A 22,990-nucleotide genomic window follows, 5' to 3' on the forward strand; every position below is an offset into this window, starting at 1 on the left:
CATAAAACAGGAAACAGAGACAAGGAAAATCTAGAAAACAGAAAACCCCAAAACAAAGACCACAGCATTACAAAAACCCCAAACCGTGACACATACTATACTATGACATTTTTGAGTCATTTTTGACGACATACTATACAATGAAGTTTTTGTGGCATTTTGGGTCTTTTTTGACAGCATATTATACTATGACGTTTTTGTGGCATTTTGGGTTGTTTTTGACAACATACAATACTATGAAGTTTTTATGGCATTTTGGGTCATTTTTGACAACATACTATACTATGGCATCTGTGGAAAAGCAAGAGGGCAGGACTGAGGGGAAAAAAACAGGTCAGAGGGGGAACAAGGAGTCCAGGGAACTGCCGGGAGGCTGACCAGGCAGGCCAGGAAGTTCAGGGGGGCGGCCGGGAGGCCACTGGAGCTGGGCTGGTACCAGGGTGTGCTGCGGCCCAACCGGATCAGAGGGTGGCTGCAGCTCAGCGGATGCAGGGACAGGAGATGGGACAGGGATTGGCCCAGCGGGTGCAGGGACAGGGCTCGGCCCAGCGGGTGCAGGGACAGGAGCTGGGAAAAGGGTCATACCTGGTGCTAACCCTACAGGGACAATGAGCGTCAGCCGAGCCAGAAGGCGCAGAGCAGGTTGTGGCGTCAGCCTAGCCTGAAGGTGTGGAGCAGGCTGCGGCAACGGCCCAGCCTGAAGGCATGGTACAGGCTGTGGTGTCGGCCCAGCCAGAATCCGTGGAGCAAGCTGTGGTGTCGGCCCAGCCAGAGGCCATGGAGCAGGCTGCGGTGTCCGCCCAGCCGGAAGGCGTGGAGCAGGCTGCGGCACTGGCCCGACATCCCGGAGCAGGGACTGGGTTCGGCCCAGGCGCCGCCCGGAGTCTTGAAGCAGGGACGGGGGTCGGCCCAGGCGCCGACCGGAGTCTTGAAGCAGGGACGGGGGTCGGCCCAGGCACCAAATTAGTAGCATCCACCGGGACCCCACAACACCGGAACCCCCGACGCCGGAACTGGAATTGCATCTGCCAGGACCCCCAACACTGGAACTGCAGTGGTGTCCGCTGGCAATCCCAACGCCAGAACTGGAGTGGCGTCCACCGGGACCCCCAAGGCTGGAATTGGATTCTGGTCAGGAGAGGGTGGGAGGCTAGCCGGCTGGCAGGGTATCTGGTGGCTGGAAAACTGGGTGTGAGGGATCTTGGGTTTGGGTTTGAGCTGATGTCTGGCAGGATAACCATGAACCTCCCTCTTGTGTGGCCTGGGAGTCTTTTTTAAGGATTGAGCACCCGCAAAGGCCAGGCGGGTCCCCCAGAAGCGACTGGTCTGTCAGGTGTGGATGCAGGATGAGGACCCAAAATGCAGAACAAACAAAAAGGGAACCAGAAGTACAAACTTAAGGCTAGCTTTAATGCTGAAGATTATCCAGCAAAAAAAGTACAAATAAAACATGAGCAAAAACTGGACTGAACCAAACCAGGTTGATGGAAAGAACTCGGGTGAAGAACAGGGCAAGAACACGACAGGGAGAACAGGAAAAAGCGACAGGGACAACAGTAACACAGCGAGGAAAACAGACGAACTGACAAAAGGACAAAAGGAAAGGAAGGAAGGAAGATATGTATACAGAAAGAAACTAATCAAGAAAAAAGAAAAAAATAAGCTGGGTAGGTGGACATGGGAGCAGGAAACACTAGGCTGGAGCAAACAAGACTTGAACAGAAACAGGTGTGCAGGGGAGACTGACAGGGAAGGACAGACAAGACTGATAATAAAGGTGAAACAAATCAGGGAAACAGAGACAGGGAGAGAGACACAGAGACACACACACAGAGAGAGAGAGAGACAGAGAAAAACCACAGGTGACACACAAGGAGTAAAAATACAAAATAAAACAGGAAATAGAACATCAGTATCTAAAAACAAGGAAAAACTAGAGAACAAAAACCCCCAAAAATTCAAAAAGTCCACAGTATGACAAACCCCCGAAACCATGACACATGGGCTACTATACTATGGCATTTTTGCCAACATACTATACTATGACGTTTTGGGGAAATTTTTGCTGACTTACTATATACTATGATGTTTTTGTGGCATTTTGGGCCATATTTGACAACATACTATACTATGACATTTTCAGGTCATTTTTGACAACATACTAAAGTATATTTTTACAGCCCCACCGTGAGGTTAATGAGTGTAGTTTTTGGTGCCTAAGTTGTGGGAGTGAAAGAAAGAAAGAAAGAAAGACAGAAAGAAAGAAAGAAAGAAAGATATGTGAGCAAAAACAGCATCACTGCTTGGACCCCTAAAAAAGACATAGTAAAGAACATAATTTATTTAAGACATACTTTAAAGCAGAAATAAATACATGAAAGAACAATGCATGTAATTTACTTCATGAACTCAACAATGAACAATAAACACTTTCAGTGGTAACTAACAGAAGAAACATTGCCTCATCAGGCCACTAAGTTCTGAAAGTATCCCAGCTACTTTTAAACGGACCAGACCATTTAAAAAGGTTAATATGTAACTGATTTGTCAAACACATGTCAACTGATTTAATTAAGCCATTGTGGACTCCAATAGCAAAATAAGGTCTTTGCTGTTAAAATTAGAAATGTTTACAGGCTTCGGCATGTGTAATAAATACAAAAACAAAGAAATTAATCATAAAAAATAGTCATTAGGTTATTAGGGAATTTAGTTTGAAAGGTAGATTTAACAGATGCTAGTGAAGAGTTCAGGAAGTGCAGGGGGTGGTGAGGAGTAGGGAGTTGTTAATTCAAGTCATACAAATAAGTCTAACGAAATTAATCTACAAAATTAGGCAGGATTGATACATTCATTATGTGCATATTGCCCCATCGTTTCAAACACACAAAACTGAAGTGAAGACTTTCAACATCAGGAGCTAAAAAATGTGATATGGCGCTGCTCGATTTTGGAAAAAGTGTTCTGTACAAAAAACCTATAGAGCTGGAATTCAGAAATTACAGCTCTATGATATAAGAATGACAAAATGAACTGCCAGAGAACCACGAGACTCGTAATCTGGCACTACGTACCCTACATTCCTGAATGGACTGGACAATCACATTAGGGGCTGGTGCTTCATTAGCCCGATGACTGTGCGTACATTTACCCACCAAAGTACAGTATGCAAAGACACTGTACTAACCATTATGCCCTGTTGTAAAACAAAACTATGTCCCTCTTCATTAAGATGGATCTACAGAAAACAGAAGGCAGTAGAGTTGTAGTCCAGTTTTAGATTTCAACATGAGCAGACACCAAACCTTTCTTTAGCCATCGCAACAGGGAAACAAGACTCACTTGGCACCGTTTTCAAAGTCAAACCTTATACAAATCCACAATTTGATCCTTCAGAAAAAGAATAGAAACAATAAACATCTGTTCTCAAATGAGTTAAAAAGCAATGGATGGGTAAAAGTTAAAAAAAAAAAAAAAAATAAGAAAGCAAAATATAAAGGCGGTAGCTTATCAACAACAGTTGACATCATTTCCTCTTGATCACAATGCCCTTTCAGATTACAGCTGACCTGACAGCAGAGATCCTATTCATGCAGACAGACACACAGACACAAGCACACACCTTCACTGAGCCCCCAGTGCTGTCCTCCCTTCAAATTACCTCTGCTGCTCAGAAAAAGAGCTTAAAATTATCTCATAGCTTCTAAAATGGCTCAGTTAAAACCAGGGAGGTTACGACGCAGATTAAACGTTTAAACACATCAGCTTCAAGTCAATGAGTTGTCTCCCGTGAGTTGAATGTGTTCTCCTCTGCAGGCACAGCTCTTTTTCGGTTGTTCACTCTCTGACCCTAATTAGCTGACAGCCGCTCTGAGAATATCCACAGGCTGCCCCTCCCTCCATCGTCCGCTTACAAACAGAGACGTACTGGTCCTTGTCGCAACATTTTAAGACTATTTCAGACACTTTTGTGGTGGTGGCAACGTTACTTGGACATTAAAGTTTTGATCAAAAGACAAATATGGGGCTAAAGTATGGCAAACTTCCAAAAACATAAGGTGGTTTTAGGCTAATATGTTGCTCATTAACCCCTATGAACATCTCAACATTCAATTAATTCTGTGCCATAAATATAACTTCTTAACAATCTATCACTGTGGGGGAATTAAGCCGATCATATACTGTGATATAGACTGAAATATAGATGTCCAGGCCCTACAAAATAAGTACCAACTTAAACCTAGCAGCATGTGTCTGGTCATGCAGAGTAACTCAAGAGGTTTTTTCTGGATAAGTGATTTAATTCATTGCCAATACTAATTTAAAGAAGCTTTAGTGACCACTAAAAATAGAAGGAATTCATATAAACTGAAATCTCACTCCTGCTACAAGCATGGACCTGTAAGAGGCTGAATGTAGGGCTTTCTAAAGTAAAAGACATGAATTTGATGATGTTAACAGATCAAACTCATTATATGAGCTGAGTTGTGAAAAAAAAATATTATCAGAAAATAATAATTAAGCACTCCTATCACTGGTAGAACTGAGCGAAATTGCCACACCACATTTTAACACGTTAAAATTAATTATAATCAGCATTTGAGATACTATTTTACCTCATATCATTCAAATTTCACACAGCAAACTGGACCATTTTTCATCTCCATGCCAATACACTGACACCAATTAATATTCTTCTTTAGTCCGTCTATTATTAAGATTTATCAATCTGCCACCTGCCAAATAAAAAGGTAGTGGTCGTTGTAGTAAAAATAATGACAAGAGTTCACAGAGTCACCTGTGGAGGAAGCACTGGACGTTGAACCAGGAGCACTGATGATATGGTCAGTCATTGTTGAGGTGGTCAGAGGGAGGGAGGAAAGGGAGAAGTTGTGGAGCAGAGTCATCAGTAGGCCTCTGTTGCCCCCACGCAGTCCTTTCTGATCAGGCTGAACACACTGTAGCCCTGTGGGGGTGTGGCTGCCACTGTTGGGCTGGTGATGCTATGCCGCCATCAGATACTGATGGTAGAAGAGGCCAAAAAGGGAGGTGGAGAAGAGGCAGGCAGCAATCCACCAAGTAAAGAAGGAGAAAAGGCCCCGGAAAAGCAACGGGCTGAAGACAGTCCGCAGGCCTCCCAGGGCCATTGACAGCTGGGCTACTGACGCCCGGGCTCCTGTTTCTCCCCCTGGAGCTGGCGTTGGGGCTGGTATTGGTGCTGCCCCCATCACAGAGTCAGAGTTAATGTCATAGATGCAAGGCAGGTCTTCTTCAGAATAGACCCACCAGGAGTGTCCACCTGTGAAAAATGGTAAAAGCTTTAGTTCATGGAGGATTAAGAGATTTTGTAAACTGGATAATTTTAGAGAGGTGCATGACTCACCTAAGGTTTTTAGCAGCAAAGTTGTATGCAGCAGCATCACCAGTGGTGCCACATACTGTAGTGCGATTACACACAAGTAGTAAAATACACGTGCAACCTGTGTGAAATTAGACCGAAAGAATTCCATTACTATCGGCTTTTAATCAAACTGTTTAACAAAGTATTCTGTAAGACATGGAAGTTTAACATCAAACTCAAAGCCGCTTCAAACATCTAATGTAGGGATACAGCAAAACACAGGTCTCTGCCTGAATATGAGTTGTAAGATAAGACCCGCTGCTATGCGCTTGACCAAAGTGTCCGACCTCCTTTTGGGGAGGGCTTTTTAAAAGGGAGTTGTAGGGGGAGCTGATGTGTTTGGCCACAACTGATGCCAGTCCTAAACCCACTCCCTGAAAATGTATCCAATTTCCAAGTGCACCACAGGTGGGCTGCATGCCTCCTGCATAATGTATGTCCTGTGGACGGATGACTGAGTCTTGTGCTCTGTTCCTTAATTCACAAAGACAGGGCCCAAAATGTGTCTTTATTTACTTTTAATAAAGATAAATTGGCTTACTCTTAAATTTCTCCACCTCGAGGTGGCTCCATCTAAGTGGTTACTATGGATTATAACACTACTCTGCCTCTTAATCCCTTCCAACAGTTTAACGCCATGTGTTAAATAAGATAAAAATTTCATTTAGTATTTCTAAACTGATACAGAACTGCAAAAGGGTATAGTGAAGATAATTATATCTATTATCTTATTCACCATCTTCTGCAGGTCAACTGTACTTATCCGTCCCGCCTCCTTCTTCATCTGGTCCACACCCTTCTGGGCCAGGTTGAGGTAGGCCTGCAAATGATGTCTCATCATAGCGAGCCGAAGCATACACATCAGTATGATGGCCCATAACCGCAATGTATCATACGTATCCTCAGTCATCCTGTTATTAATATAGAAAGACAGGGGTGAGTAAGAGAGGACAGATGATGAAGGGATGACAGCTTTTTCTGGCCCCAAACATATCAACATATCATGTATCAGCTTTATCATTTGGTTGCTAGGCAAGAACAATGAGAAGAAAAGTTAGTAAGATCAAAGAGTCATAAATGACTCTGATGTAAAAATTAAAAGAGGGAGAAACTGAGAGATAGAAAGGTGAAAAGGGGATATTGTAACATGAAATCGGGCTTTATCATGTTTGACCTTGATGGTATCTCGGTCACTGTTAGCAGCAGAAATAAAGTTGACACAAAGACAGAATTCCATCTTACAATAAATAGAAGAGGTTATCTTAGAATGAATAACCAGCTTAAAAATGACAGCAGATAGAGATACAATAAAGAGCTTTCCCATAGGTATGACTAAATTTGTTTACAGCCTAATTTGAACTCTAGTAGACAATGTGTGTATTGTCACTTCATCTACAAGCGGAATACATTCCTTATCTCAATGAACCATTGTAAATTCCATTTTCATAACGGCTGTTGTATTGTTTACATCCATTTTACAGCACAAAAGCCACAATTACTTTTGTTTCTGCAGCTTGCCAATGCTGTCCCATCCCTCTTGTTTGAATGGCAGGTAATTAGCTTACTAGATATCAAGGGAGTCCAACCGGCTTGCCTACCAAGTACAGATCAATCAACAAGAGGTGCCAGGACGCACACCTTCAGCACACTCTTGCTTGAGTATTCTGACTATGGCTATGAATACACACACAGAATTTCTCTCCTCACAGCATGCAGAGAATTATTTTTATAAGTCAGGATGTCACAATAGGAGATTCTGATACCACGATTATTGTCAGATGAAATATCGCGGTTTCATGGTTTTAACAATTATTAATCAGGAATTTTCAACATTTGGTTGTGCAGCAGGATCACAGGTAATTTCAGGATTAAAGTGTATTTAAAAATGAAGATAATTTGATTTTAATTTAATGCAGAGAGAAAGAGAGAGAAAGAGAGTGAGATAGATGCCTGCAGCAGACTTAATATTTTAACACAACAAATGAACTAAAATATTTATGATCATCAACTGTATTCAGTTACTTTCTATCGTAGTGTTATGTTTGGCCACATAAAAATAATCTATGATGGCCAACGCAGGCTACACAAACAGAGAGAGGGAGAGGAAGAGAAAGAGAGGGAGATCAACAGCCCCTCCCACAGTCCGTCACAGGTGGTGATATGATATCTTTGCGAGATTCAGAAAGTAAACAGTAACACACTCTGAACTACTCACTGGGACTTTAAACTGTTTTGGTCCCAGATAGTTCATCAGCTAGTTGAGTTTTTTTTTCTACCTTGACTTGGGCACACAAGGTCAAATAATTATCTTGTAGATATTGAAACATATTTGAAGTGTTGGACCTTTTCACTTTTACAAGGCAAGGTTTATGCATTGGAAATCTATGTTTGACAAGAAAGTCATGATCATTTTGTTGATATCCAAAGTGCTCCCACACCAAGGCTTTGATGGTATTTTTTTTTTTTTTCCTACCACAGTGAAAAAGAAATGTATGACTTGTGTTGCAGTTAACTACCAGATTGGCAAGCTTCAGTATTGGGTGGGACACTGTGGGATAGAGTGATGCTTTATTTTTTAATGAATTTGTAATATTTCCAAATAAAAAAAAAAAATTGAGTGATGAAGATGATGACATCATCACCACAGTAGCGTCACGTGACGGTGGTATTAGGGAGATACGGTTATCATCACAGCCCCTTCCTACACTGCTAATTTAAGTTGCATTTTTGGCAGATATAAAGCTGGACTGTCATTTCCCTTTAAAATTTTTACAGCTCTTTCTCTCACTTCAGGTGAGTGGTGTGAGTCTCTCAAACACAAAACAAACCGGTGCACGTTACGTGACGCGCAGTCGCAGAGAGATTTCCATGCACAAACAAACAGGACACACTTGTTACGAACATTACATATGCTAGGGGAGATTCCATCGCACACATGAACAGGACTTGCTAGATTAGTTTTCACAAGGCAACAATGCAGGAATCAGGACACCACAGATATCGTAGCTTCAACAATTCTTACATCACGAAACCGTGAAGTAAAAACTTCACAGTTTCAGGACCACCTCATTTATTGCAAAAATTGTTTGGAAGCGACAATAATAACTTTACTTACAAAGGCACATTCTCCTTTTCCAAAGTGGGGTTCATTATGTAGTCCTTGGTAATGGGCTTCACCCACAGCAGGACCATGATAAGAGGGGACAGGAAGTTGATATGAAGCAGAGTCCTGTAGCAAAAGGGATGGGGAAGGAGAAGATGCCAATTCAAATCAATAATAATACCAGATGCTGAAAAACATCCAACAATTTGTCATTCTTTACAGGAAAAGTCCCAGAAGACCTCTGATAGCAAGAAAAATGTCTGACCACCGAAGGAATCCCAAAGAGTGATCAATAAATGTAGGTATACTTGTTGAGTCATCATTAATGACTCCAATGTATCTGAGAAAAAAGCAACCGGCTCTCACAGAAATCTTCGCTTTTTAATCTCAATTTGAAAATTCACAATGAGAAATAAGGTCCACACCATTAATGCAACTTTCCATGAGAGGGATGAGATGATATCCAAGGCACAGACTTTGACGGGCTTGGAGATAATCCCTGCTAGTGACAGCATCTAAGGATGTAAGCTTGTGACAGTTAAGAGAGAGGAATGGAGGAGGAAGCCATTTTGGAGAGTCTTGCTATGCCAAAGTGGATTATCTGGAAGCGACATGTTCCCTGTTCAGCACCCCCTATCATGGTCATAGACATGCACCCTTTGAGTTTTCGAATAGAAACTGCCCAAACTGAGACAGTCTTCATCTGACTCACAGGGCACTCTCTCATATCTGACACACTCTGAATAGCAGGAGACAAGTACAACTGCACTATATTTGGCTTCTTGGTACTCCAAGAGAGGACAGTTTGGTACTAGAGAACTAGTCAATTTGAGTACATCTTGTATAGACAAAAGAATCTTTCGCCTCAAAAATAAAAAATTCATATTTTTCCTCGTAACTATAGGGCTACTTATCAATAAAGATTGTTTTGGTGTTGCAAAGTGTTGGAGATACTAGTCCTTTCTCAAACAAATGGAACTAGATGGTACTCAGCTTGTGGTGCTCAAAGCACAAAAAAAACAAAGCTTCCAATTGAAAAACTCAACAGCCATGCCTCTTTCTAGAAATCATGACCCAGTTACTCAAGATAATCCAGAGGATTTTGTGTGAGCATTTTTATATAGGAACTATTTTCTGTCTACCAAAGTACACTTGCCAACTGCTTCAATGCACAAAAGGAAGCATACGTCTGCTCATGGATGGAAGACACATGCTCGTGACAGCATAATAAGTAAACATTAATGGTGTCCTCCTCAGCTGAGCAATAACAATGGCTAGCTCTTTGGTGCTAGGAGAGCTAGGAATGACCTCAACTTTTGCCCTATGACCACCAAAATCTATTCAGTTCATTGTTGAATCCAAGTGGACATTAGTGCCAAATTTGAAGAAATTTCCTTCAAAGTGTTCTTGAGATGTTGCTTCCATAAGAATGGGACAGATGGACAACCGGAAAACATAATGCCTCCACCCATTGCTATCGGCTGCAACTAGAGCATAAATATAAACCACATTAAACATTTTTCCTGACCAGTAACTGATCCTAAAGGTTGCATTTCATACATTGTTAGTCAGTATATGGAAGACATCAAATGTATTCAATGAGTGAAACAATTACTGTAGTGGACTTACTGTGTAACTTTGGCTGTGGTCAGATTGAGTGCATCTAAGTGCATCTGGGCCAATCGTAGACCAGGGAAAGTCAGAAATGCTCCAATGAGGGAGCAGAGAAGGGCCAGGACCAGCTTGAAGGTGAGTTTAGATATGGGACCCCTGTGAAAGACAGAACACATTGTGCGATACTACTGTAGTTTCATGAGTCATAAAGAATTCATGAAGGCAGAGAAAACAAAAATGATACTATGAGAATACTGATTTTGTACTTACTGGGACTCTAAGCCCTGGTGCTCCAGAAACTGTAGAGCACTGTCAGAGAAGTTTGCAAAACCTAGAAATAAAGAAATGTTTGAGAGTGACTTACTCACTGGAGCCAAAAGTGGTTGTTACAAACAGGGTCATTTAAGAAAAAACTCACCTGTTTCTAGACCAAACTCCAGGTAGTTTTCAGTGACAATGAGAATGGCCATGGCTTTGACAAAAAAGAAGAAAGCAAAAGTGATGCAGAGTGAACGCTCCCCTCCTTCCTCCAGCTTGAAGTAGTGGGCCGTTAGAGAGAAAAGGGTCTTACTGTGGGAACGGAGTCAAGGAAAAACATCTCCAGAAGCACACTGGCATGTAAAGTAAATCCCAACTGCTTTGCATTTATATTTTCAATGCCTTTTACAGGTTTAATGGAGAAAGACATACAGCAATCAGCCAATACCACTATTTTTTTAGAACGCAGTAACACACAGCTATTCACCAAACAAAAAGGGTTTTGTCTTTACACAAGTTCACAAAGCTTGTGCACTCTTATAGACCTGGAGTGAACCCTTAACCCTTAAATGCCACACAAACCAAACTCTGATACCCAGCGCAATACAGAACAAGGGTCTCTGGCACCAGTGTGTGCCATTGAGGATGTAAAGAGTATTTTTCTCTGCCCAAAAAAACTAACTCAGTGTGCTCAAAGATGAAAGTCTCAGTTACTGCAACATTTCAGGTGACGGTATGCCAATTTTTCACTTCCTTTTAGTCTTTTTCAAGTATGGTATTCAAGCTGGTGGATTGCTATTTTTCTTTTCTTTTATTCAGTGCTGTGAAGACAGCTGTATAAACATTCAACAGACAAGTTAAAGGCAGCGTGAGTTTGAAAAAAGCTGCTTGAGCCATCATGTGGTGGGCTACAATTAAAGTACCACAGTGTTGGCTGGTCAACATTGGCCAAAGGTGAGGATATGTAGTCACGTTTATACATTTCCGTAAACAAGCGGAAAAAAGCAAGCTACCATTAGATGCAGATACTTGAAGCGCATGCTGCTCCAGGGTTATCTCTGAAGGTTAAGGCAACAGAGCTGGCAAGAGTCTTAAACATATCATCAGAGTTGAAATAGGAAAACTGAAATCAAGGGTCCCATTAACACTTATATTGAGCCAACATATTCCCTCATCTTCATCTTCACAGTGCTATTTCATCTGTTCCCTAGTCCGTCCTTCCCCCCCGAGCACATCAGTCTGTTGGGCTGTGAAAATTGGGCCTCCAATCTCCGACGTAGGCAGGAAATGACACACCATCTGACCGCGATGAGCCGGGCCCGACCAGGAGCACTGGAAAGATTGATCCCTGTGGTTGGTGGCAAGGATAATGCATATCATTTAACCATCATTCAGCGTAGCAAAATAGCAGGTAGCTGTGGAGGATAAAGGTGCTGGCAGTCAAGCCAGTAGGAGCTTTAGCAGTCATTTTATAGTCTCTCTCTGCCACTGCTGCATCCACACAATCAGGCTGCAACAATTTACTCCTATAGACAAAGAGATGTTAACCTGTGACATATATAGTACGGTGGTAATGAATGTTAAGTGAAAATAATGAAAATGTGTGAGTGCAGGAGAGTCCATAGAAAAGAAATTTGTTCAGCTGAAAGCTCAAATGTCGCCAACCCACCTAGAGTGATAATATACAGCATGAATATGTTTCCAATTTACACCAAACCACAGATGAGATTTTAACAGTCTGATAAGAAAAAGGCTAGCCAAGATGTAAGGAGTAACTGATGTAAGGATACATGACAAAAGCGAGCACTAGCAGGCACCAGACCACACTGATGTTCATCTCTCCCGAGGGCTGAGCCACACTGTAGTAGAGTTCTGTTATCAGGTAGACCACAGTTGCCGCCACTGTGAAATCCACCAGCCACTGGAACTCTGGGAAGTAGTGCAATGCTGGGAGCATAGGGAATAAAATTTAATCTAAATATTCAATAATAATAATATCTACAGCACAGGACATGCAAACATTAAGAATGGGATATAAAAGTAATAATTAAATTGTCTTTATTTGACAAATGTCCGCTTTCATTCATACCTAATGTGTCGACTTCTGCAATGCATTTCGTCTCCAGCTGTAGATCTATGTCCTTCGGAACTGTTAGCGGCTTATTGTCTATGTGACCATTGTACTTCCTGGTGCAAAGAGGAGAGAGCAGCAAAACTATAATTTCAGTCAGAATAACAGAAACAAGCAACTTCAAAATGCAAGTAGTAAACAGATGCTTAGACCTTTTATGTTTTTTATCCTGTGAGAAGATACCAGGATGTCTATAGGTAACAGACACCTATACTGAATGCTTTTAAGGATCTTTTCTAGATCATTTTTAGACAAATTTAGTATAAGGTTCAGTGGTAGGATGAAAGATTTGTTACTTCAGAAATGTGACTCATTTTGACAAAAATAAATAAATAAATAAAAGATGGATAAATGAAATTAGATAAAATGTTTGTGGCAATTAAGAGCTCACAATTTCTAATTTCAGACTATTCAATGACTTTTAAGGCCTAATATTTGTAAAACTGAATTTAAGACATTAGGACTTTTTCGGGACCTGCAAATATCCGTAATGCAAACCATGGAATAAATCATTTCACTGAAAATACATCCTTTTAGGGGCGTCTGTAGTAGCAGACATTTTTGTTCAGGGGTTTATCTCATCTTGCTTTTAATACAATAGTAGAGAGGTTGCTGTTCCACACATGTCTGCACTCTATGCAGAGCTGCATTCAAATTTAATAGCTGGCAGAGGTCTAGTTACTTTTATTACTACTAATACTACTGGACTCTTGCATGACCAAGGGAGGGCAATACATAGGCTGCACTAAATCGCTAACAGCAGGCAAATGGAGAGCTGTTCTCTGGGCTTGAAGAGCTGTCTGGTGGGCCCCCTCAGTTCTGGGCTTTGTTTGTTCAGCCCCGTGTGTGCACTAGATTCACAGGACAATACCACTGTAAGACTCTAGGGCCAAACATGCCCTGGACAGATTTCATCTGTGAGGCACCTGACAGGAAAAAAAGGGCTCAGCCTCACCCCTTACTGAGGGAGTCTGACAGTGAACAATGGGAACAGAGCTGCATGGCACGAGCTGGCAAAAGGACAGTGGTCCATCTTTTTCTTCAAGGGATTACTGAACATGTGGTGCTAGAGAACCTCGACGGGCCTCATACAGGGTCAGAGAAAAGACTGCGCAACAAAACCACCGTGAGTTAGGAGCTGGACACTGTGAGGAACAGAGAGGATTAACTTCCAGTTGTGACTTCAATTTAAATTCACGTTTAAAAGGAGGGCACAAAGGAAAAAGCACTTAATTCACGTGTTCAACATATGCTTCAACTTCCACCTGCAGCCCTAAAAACTGAATAGTAGTTTTTTGAATTGCAAAGTAGTCTTGATGGAAAATCATGTTCCAGAATCAAAGCTTGACATCTGACCACTTTGAAGACATAATGCTGTTTGAGAAACTTTGATTTCATAGAAGATGCAATCCTTTTTAAGTGTCATCCCCTAAAATAGCCTAATAGTAAGGCTCCAAAAAAACAGGACCAACTTTCCTCACATCCACCAGACAGGGCCACTTCTAAGCCTGGTTGCTCTAAGGCTCGATGAAGAGCCATAAAGAAACAAAACAACAAAAACAGACTTCTGTCTCCTTACTTCAAACAGGCCTTAAATGAGCCACATAAACACATCAGCTTCATCTGTTTGCCGACATGGCTGTGGTCTCCATCCATCTCAAATGTCTGCTTCTCATCTTTTCTTTCCTCTCTGATGAAAGGGGTGCCTTTCGTACCTTCTCTGTGCCACTGCATCTCCCCAACCCCCAAACAATAGCCCTTCTTCATTCCAGCACCCCCCCTCCCCCGCCTACCTGTCTTTCTTCTTCTGTCCTTTTTGTTTCCCAGCTAAGCTCCTCAACTCATCTTCCGTAGGGTGCTGATACCACCGCAGACTGTGAACAAAGAAAAGGAGAAAGATGTGGAATCAGGCTCAGACATGGACAGAGAAGGGAAAAGTAAGAGGACACAATAAAACAGATATTTTCTAAGAAATAACTGAAAAACTACACCTAAAATTTGCATTATCTAATTATTAAGACATACAATGTAAAATATTTATCATATTGATTCTGGAGTATGGAAATAGGAAGAGTAATTTGAACTTAACCAAGAGAAATATTGTATAATCACATCTCTGTTCACTTGGAGAATTCACTTACTTATATTGCCTTTACATCACACCTAAAATCAAAAATCTCATTGAAAAATGCTCTAAATAGCGGTGATGTTCTTGATTGTAACGCTTAAAGCCTTAATTTTGAACAGTTCTGAGCTTTATGATTAGCTCCCAAACAACATACTCACACAAAACAGACATCTCTCGGAGATTTGTTTCGTATCAGTGCCTCTGATACACATCTAAAAGGCACTTGTAAGAGGCTTTACAACAGCAAGGTTATCTGTCCTTAAGGACTGAGCTTGAAATATGAGCTAATTTAAGAGCATCCATTTGAAGACAAACATTTTAGGCACCCTCTTTAACTTTGTTTAGAAACCCTCTTGTCAGAGGAAGCACTCCGTGTGGTAGAGGAGGATAGAAGGAGCACAGCTTGTTTTTCCCCTTGTACATTTATTTATTATGGAAAATTAATTACAAAATATTCTGGAGGGACACTCTAGGCCTCCTGCTCAGGGCGAAAGTTTTCAGAAAAATGTTTCAACAGTGCCCTGAAAAGAAAAATGAATTAATTATTAAATGTGTTCCAAGAAGTTGTTTACTGAAAAAACATATGTGGCACTAATTAGGGGAAATGAGGCGGGCACTTTATTTTTATGCGGCATCTTCTCGTGTTATCCCAATATTTTGATGCCCTTTTGCCTTTGCAGTGTGATTTAATCATTCTTTTTCTTCTTCTATCGAAAACCTTTTGAACACTCAGTCGTCTGAGTAAACATTTTGCTCCCCATTGTTCTGGACACTTTTTGAAATAAACTTCTCATATAGCAAGCTAACTGAAGAAATCAAACTGCAGCTTTTAGAGAAACCATCTGAAACAACATGTATGGGGTTCTGCATTACCTGCCACTGCAGAGTAGCCATCTTGCGAAGGAATAATGAGGTATGATTTTCTGAATTACACTGGCCATTACCATGGTAACCACCAGCTGCACACCAATCACACCCTGTGGAAATAGGATGGGGGTTTAAGTCACATTTAAATAGTAATTATACATGTCATAAAGCAGTTTCACATATGAGGTACAGGTTTATATAGACTTAAAGGCTGAATATATTCCAACTGTACCTTAGAAAGTGTTTCACATTCAATTTGAAATACCAAATTCAGTGTTAGATCGAAAGTCTTGGCATCTGATATACCAACATATACAAACTATACATATGTGTGTCATATTATAAATCAAACTTTAACACTGCCTTTAATGTTTCTGAGAAAAAATCTTTGGCAGTATGCCGAGTGAATGTAGGTTGAAGGTTCTACTTGTATAGAAAATCTCGGGTGTGTATTGATTATTATAAATGCTTTTGATTGGCATGACTTCGTGGCTCTCTCCTCTTGATGATAGTGTCGCCAAAGGCAAAGCATAAGCTAGTTGGTTTAAACCTCTCTACATGAGACACCACAGCATGTTTTCTTTGTAAATACTTTGGGAGGTGAAGCTGTTGAAAGACTACAACCTTGATTAAGATCAGGAGCTCAAACACAGAATGACCTTCATTTCACTTTAAACGTAGATGGAAAGGGCACTTTCCAGGAGTTAAACATTTCACTTGAACCAAAAACAAGAATCAGGCCATGTTAGATTCCTCAGAGCACTTCTTTTTCTTTTTCTATTTTACCTGAAGCCACCATGTGAATGATATGACAATTTCCTTCTTAACAGGCACCCAGAGTTGTAGAATGAAAAAGAGATGCCGTGACAATCTTTTAGGGTACAAACATACTTTTATTACCATCCTGGCATCCATTCCTAAGTGTCTCATGATCTTAAATTATTCTGTCTATTATTTCCCCAATTAATCAATTAGCTGGCCTTGTGTTTGGCCTATGAAATGTAAGAAAATGGTGAAAAATGTTCATCGGTGTTTCCAAAAACCCAAATTGACATCCTCAATGTCTTGTCTTGTCCATATTCCAAAGATTCTCAGTTTACTGTCAACAAACCAGTAAATATTCACATCCAGAAGTGGGAATTTTGACTCTCTTTTTAAAAGAGATTACTGATTAAACTGATTATTTGATTATCAAAATAGTTGGTGATTAATTTAATAGTTGACAATTAACTTATGGATTGTTGCAGCAATATCTTGATTTATAAGAATTATGTGACATCATGGTAAACAACATGGTACGTGTAAGTGCCTGATCCCGCCACCACTGTTCAGATCTTAAAATGCTTCTCACATGATCACTGGAACAAGTCTACAACTTGCAGCCAGGGGTTGACACAACTAGTGTTGACTGACATAAAAATCTACACCCTGAGGTGTCTGAGATTTGGCAGCCAGAAGAACTTTTTATTCTGTTTCTACCAAAATAGTAGAAACAGAATAATAATCTACTCCTTTTAATATTTCTGGTTGTATCAAGCAATTGTGGGCAATGCAGCAATTAAATGAGTAGGAATTTTTCATGGCACTATACTGGATTTACAGTATTAGCATGTATTTAATACACCAGGTGATTAAAAAAATACATTCACATTTGGCAATTTTATCTGTGAACTGTTCCAGAAAATGAGAAATATAAAGATAGGCATGGCGGATGCTGTTTTACTTATGGAGTGATAGAGGATTAATATGACCCACCCCAAATGTGATAAAAAAAATAAACTTAGGCTGTGTTGCCACATTTACCTTGATGCAACAAATATAATGGTAATTTCAAACACATAAGCTTTTCTACCTTTATATCATAATGCAGTTATACATACATTTTGTGTTCTTCATATTCTGTTTTGTCATTTTATATATTTAAATTTCTTCTATATTTTTTATCTTATGTTGTATTCTATTCAAATTCACTATTTTTATTCTTCCTTTATGTGAATTGTTTTGCACCAAAACATCACGTCACATTCCTTGTATATGTAAATGTACTTTGCAATAAAACCAGATTCTGATTCTGATTAGTAACTAACCAACTACTGGAATTTGAGCAGATTTACTGGTGTAGATAAATATAATGTTCACTAAATTACACACTGTCACAATGTCAGCCTCCAAACGCCCCGGGGAATGAACAGTCAGCTCTCCTGTGGTAGGTACCTGAAGATTTAGCAACATAAGGAGCTCAATATCAACCCAGCACACTTAGATCAATACTCACTTAGGCTTAAGGAGGCCAGAATCATTCCCATCATGCTGCGCTTTTATCTGCTCTCTGTAGGTAAGGTCTGCGGGTTGGCATATATTTTTGGAATTCAGGAGGAATCATTTGATATCTGTGCCTACACACACTTGAGCAAAGAGCAGCAATTAGCTAACTAATCCCAAATACAATAGTTTCCCCCCTTAATATCATGTATCTGTGCAAGCACCTTGGAGATTTTATTTATTTTATTTTATTTATTTTATTTATATATATATATATATACCTGCAAACTCATCATCTTCATGTACAACAATAAATCCAGTAGCCCTATTTGTCATCTCAACATGATCCTACACATCAATATTAGGCTAATTAAAATTCCCTGCCCTAATTACAACCTAGTTAACACAGCCTACATCCTAGAGCGGCAATGATTAATGGATTGACAGAAAATTATTTATATATTTTGATAAGTAAATAATCTTTTAAGCATTTTTTTTTTAATGAAAAAACCCAAATATCTGCTAGCTTAATGCTTCTTAAATGCGATAATTTCATGGTTTCTTTGTCAAACATGATAACAAACTGAATCGTTTTTCATTTATGGACTGTTGGTCGGATAAAATACAAACAAACCATTTGAAAACATCAACTTGGCCTCTGGGAAATTAAATGGCATGTTTCTTTGTTTTGTTACATTTTTTGACAAATCCAAGAGATAATTGAGCATATCAATTGATAGTGAAAATAATTGTTAAATGCAACACTACTAAATTTATCCTAAAAGAGAAATTTGGAATGCTAATTTCACTTTGCCTAACTGGCGTATTGGTGGCAATTTTGAGAATTGTTTGTCATTTTAGTCTTTACAGTTTTTACACAAGTTTTTAGCTCATTCTGATGGTTCATTGTTGATGTCAAAAATTACATCAACAATAAAACTCCTATATTTGCTTATTTTACAAGAAATTGAGATTGAGGTCCACTGAAAGTAGCTGAACCTCACACATATAATATAAGACTGGACTACTTTATCAAACTGAACAACCATGTTGACCATGGAGTAGGAGGAGGAGGTGACACCTAGACAAAGGTGATGAGGCCAGACCTGTACACTAGACCTAGATTTTGGATTGGTCAAGGGGATCCCCAGTGTCACCCAGCATGGGGCAAGCTCCAAAAGCTAAAGTCAATACCTCTTCTAGAGTCACAGAGGGAGGAGTGGGTGCCAATAATTTGGCAATTATACTCACTAGGATGTGATGCGTGACCAAACACAACATCTCCAACTCAAGATATTCTCTCTGGGAGTAATGGTCAGGCTATATAGGTCAAAAGCACACAGCCTTAGTTGGTGGATGCTGACCACTCCCTACAGGGGCCCTGCAGGGATCTTAGGCCTGGGGGAAATTGAGCCAGCATGGACTCTCTTATCTTTCCCAGTCCGCTTGACCCCCTCCACACAATTACCAAATGAAATCTGTAGGGGGTAAGGAGTGGGAGCTGCAGTGATAACCACCATCCATAAGAGCTCAAACACCTCACTACTAGTTTGCCCATGAAACTAACTCTGAAACAGTGAGACCCCTCACTGACCAATGCTTCCCAGTTTCATTCATCTTAGCTACTCTTGAGGGTAGTTAATTTCTCTCTGAAAACTGTTCAACAACTGAGTGCTGAAAACAATCTGGTTAGAGATGGGACATACTGTATATCTGGAGTGTCAAATACTTTTTGAGTGGGGGCCAGATTAGATAATGTGAAAATACCTTGGGACAAGTTGCTTCTTGCTTCACTTAAATTACTGGAAAAAAAATACATACAAATGACACAAACACAAGTGTTTCATTTTGAGGTGAAAAAGTATTCACCTTTGCCATGGCCATGTCTGCTACCGTGCAGGAAATACATGCAGTTAGATGACTGTAAGTTTGCTTGTTTACCGTCTATCGATGAAAACACGTTATTTTCGCCTGCATAGTTCCTACTTTGTGCATATCGGCAAACTGTATGATTGTCCTGCCGTCGTGAGGTGAATGAAAATAAACACCAAGTGATCTTTCTTGATTAACCAATATGTAATAATCAAATAGTAAATTTTGAAAAACAAGCAAAGGGCCATTTAAAATCAGTCTGAGGGCCAAAACTGGCCACCATGGAAGACTTTAGACATGGCTGCTGTGTATCAAAATGGGCCTAACATTAATATTGTAGTAAGAGCCTACTAGACATATTGAATGTTTTTTCATTTCTGTGATATGCTGTAGCTAACGTTTTTTTTTTTCCCTCTCCTAGTATTACAGTATAACCTGGTGGTGCAAGAAGAAAGTGGAAATGTTCACACCTTTTCTGACCCTTCGACCTGCTTGATTTGACGGATGAATGATGCTACCTCCCTGGCAACTACTGTCCTGCACAAGCTGCTGTAACGGGACACCATTCAGGAGATTGATAGTATGATATGAAGAACAAATATGAATCAACACAACTAAGTAGTCACAACACAAATCCAAACAAAGTAAATTAATAATAGTAATAGCAATTAATCAAAGAGAAATTCCCCAAAATGCTGCATTTAATCTTATGTCACTGTATATAAAGTCAGATTTACTTGTGCTCTTGTTGCAATTCAAGATAACATCTGTGTTTTGTAGGGAATTATGGGGTTTTGTAACAAAATAACACTATGACTGCATGCATTTATAACTGCCAATGTGATGACTAATATATGCTAAACTGTAAGAAGAAATGTGCAAACAGTGCAACTTGCAGTCAATGTCTATCAATTTCCCGATCAATTTCAAATCCGGATGTAATCATTATACTGGCAGGTTTTATCAAACACTAGAAATTAAATTCTTCTTCTTCTTCTAGGTTTTATGGTGGGTGGCAACCAGCATTAAGGTGCATTACCGCCATCAACTATGTTATAGTGTTATAGAAAAAGAAACCACTAATATTACTGAATTATCTTTATTAGCCCAATTTCTTTTAAATATTGATCAAATTTTCCATGAACCAATCTGAAATACATTTTTTTACATCTTCAACTCCCAGCTTCCTGATTTCCATCTTCAGTTTTTCTCTTTCTTGAAAATACTTTGGCAGTGTAAAACTGCATGCTCCACTGATTCTTTTTAATAGAAATAACCACATGCTCCTGACGGATGGTTGTATTTTTTAGTTAAGTGTTTTATTCTATCTGGTATGTTTCATCCTTAATGAATATCGTCCTCTTCAGCTCATATCTTCACTGCTCATGGTGCTCGCTTGTTGTTGTATTGTATATAGATGTTGTCTCATGTCCCAGGTTCCCAGCTGTTCTGCCACTGTGTGAAATAAAATTAAACTACCAAAGTGCTTAACAAATGCTTGTTAAATTACGAATAAATTACACCAAAGCTCACCACAGCTCCTCTGAGGGCATCCTAAGGTCAAACTGTGCAGGTCAGGCAGGTGAACACACCTCTCTCACAGGTATCCTGCATGCTAGCTGAATGGCATGCTAGCTGCCTGTCGTATGATTCATGCTGGCATAAATCTTCAACCTCTAACCTGCACCACTAGCAAATGTCAGTTCTCCCAAACACCATCTGAATAGATACCACTTAAAACAGTCACCGTTGTGGTGTATTAACATCACTAGGCTGTAGGTCTCTTTTGGCTAACGCTAGCTAAAGAGCTACACTGACCAGCCGGATACAGGCACCTGCTATGGCTAGCAAGCTAGGCTAACGCTATACAGCAATCGCAATAACAAATTGGCTGAATCATAAATCGATCAGCAACGTCGCAGTACATGAAGAATGATATTGCAACTGATGCTGTATCAATATAGTGCAACAAATATCAGAAATCGTTGCGCTCAGGTGCTCGCTTTTCCACTCACCATGTTGATGCAGTGCAGCTGAAAAGGACTCTACCCCGACAACACTGAGCACCCCGAGTCGGAAATCAAGCGGCGAGGAGCACATAAGCCCTTTTGGCGATGGTTATGCACAAAACGAAGGGGTTTCTCATTCAAATTCTCCTCGTATCCTCGCAGAGATGTGTTACATCGTCAAAAATCAACCTCCGCTCCCAAGTATTTTCAACTGCAGTAGAGGTCACGCTAAAACTCTGTGCTAGCAGGTGTCTTTGGATACGCCTGTGCACAAATAATTGCAAAAAGAGAATTTAGTTACACACACTCTCACAAATTAAAATGGGGCTGTCATAATAAAATAAAGTGAATGCAAAGGTATACCCTGTGATTGTAAATGTGGCTTTAAAAATACATACACTTTATAATTTTAAACAGGATTTTACAAGATCACTATAAGTATGCATTAGGACCTCTGCAACCGGAAGAGAGCAAAGAGACAGACACAAGCCTGTGCGCTACACATGACAGGTTACACCTTTACACACAGTCTGTGGTTTGGAATAACACACATATACTGGTTATTGCTCCATAGAAAATCTGTGTCCATAGAGGAATGGAGTGCCAACGGGATTTGTGCTGTTGCTCACTTAATGAATGATAATGGAAATGTGTTAAAACATAAGGAATTTTATGAGAAATACCACCTTAAATGCACTTTTTAGAACTATAACAGACTGATAAAAGCCTTTCCAGTCTCACTTCGGTCAGTGGAGACGAAGAAGACATTCTACCAACAGAGTTACTGTAAATCTATTAAATACACGTTTCCCTAATCAAGTAAAACAAAATTATACTCTGAAGGAGTTTGATGTTGAAGAGGTTAAGAAAATAAGGAAAACATATATATTTCATTCCACTTTCACCTAAGGTAAAAGGGTTGAACTTCAAAATTTTGAATAAGATTCCTCCAACGAATGAATTTTTAAAATTAAGGTTTAATGTTGATACAAAAATTTTTTAGCATTTTGTGAAAGAGAAATCGAAAATTGGAACATGTGTTTTTATATTGCGATCCAGTGCAGTCCTTCTGGAGTGATATGCAAGGCTGGGTACGGTCTAGGGAGGTGGTGTTGTCACCCTCGACAACTACAACAGTCAAATTTGGTGTTTGTGTTAAGGAAAAGGATGTGGACTTTGTCTCAATATTATCTTGTTACTGGGGAAGTTTTGCATACCTAAATATAGTCAATAGACTAAACCCAGAAGAATTGGAACAATGAGTTAAAACTCTTGAGTAAGTCACTGAAACTTGTTAAAGACAAGTAAGTTCTTAAGCTGTTTTCATTACTAAATGTATTTTAGT

At 39.9% G+C, this 22,990-nt stretch overlaps 1 protein-coding gene across 1 annotated transcript; it reads right to left on the bottom strand.

Annotated features, from left to right (window-relative positions):
• Positions 1-2,321: 2,321 nt before the first annotated feature.
• On the bottom strand, positions 2,322-21,879 carry tmem161b (transmembrane protein 161B). The gene is made up of 12 exons (XM_042488266.2): positions 21,652-21,879; positions 15,509-15,612; positions 14,301-14,381; positions 12,466-12,563; positions 12,167-12,323; positions 10,537-10,688; positions 10,389-10,449; positions 10,134-10,274; positions 8,517-8,630; positions 6,138-6,312; positions 5,384-5,480; positions 2,322-5,299 (listed from the first exon to the last, which is right to left on the bottom strand). Exons 1-12 carry the CDS (start codon positions 21,652-21,654, stop codon positions 5,004-5,006), a joined length of 1,479 nt encoding a protein of 492 aa, XP_042344200.1. The 5' UTR covers positions 21,655-21,879; the 3' UTR covers positions 2,322-5,003.
• Between the last annotated feature and the right edge of the window lie 1,111 nt (positions 21,880-22,990).

This window comes from Plectropomus leopardus, chromosome 4 (assembly GCF_026936395.1).
Source record: "Plectropomus leopardus strain MGB_pleo_1.0 chromosome 4, ASM2693639v1, whole genome shotgun sequence".
Taxonomy (NCBI): domain Eukaryota; kingdom Metazoa; phylum Chordata; class Actinopteri; order Perciformes; family Serranidae; genus Plectropomus; species Plectropomus leopardus.

Excerpts from the sequence above, each read along its gene's own strand:
- tmem161b (XM_042488266.2), bottom strand. Across the intron at positions 14,382-15,508 it reads TGGCTACTCTGCAGTGGCAG|TCTGCGGTGGTATCAGCACC; the intron begins GTAATGCAGAAC and ends CTTTGTTCACAG. Across the intron at positions 10,689-12,166 it reads CTAGTGCTCGCTTTTGTCAT|TAAGACCCTTTTCTCTCTAA; the intron begins GTATCCTTACAT and ends CCGTTCCCACAG.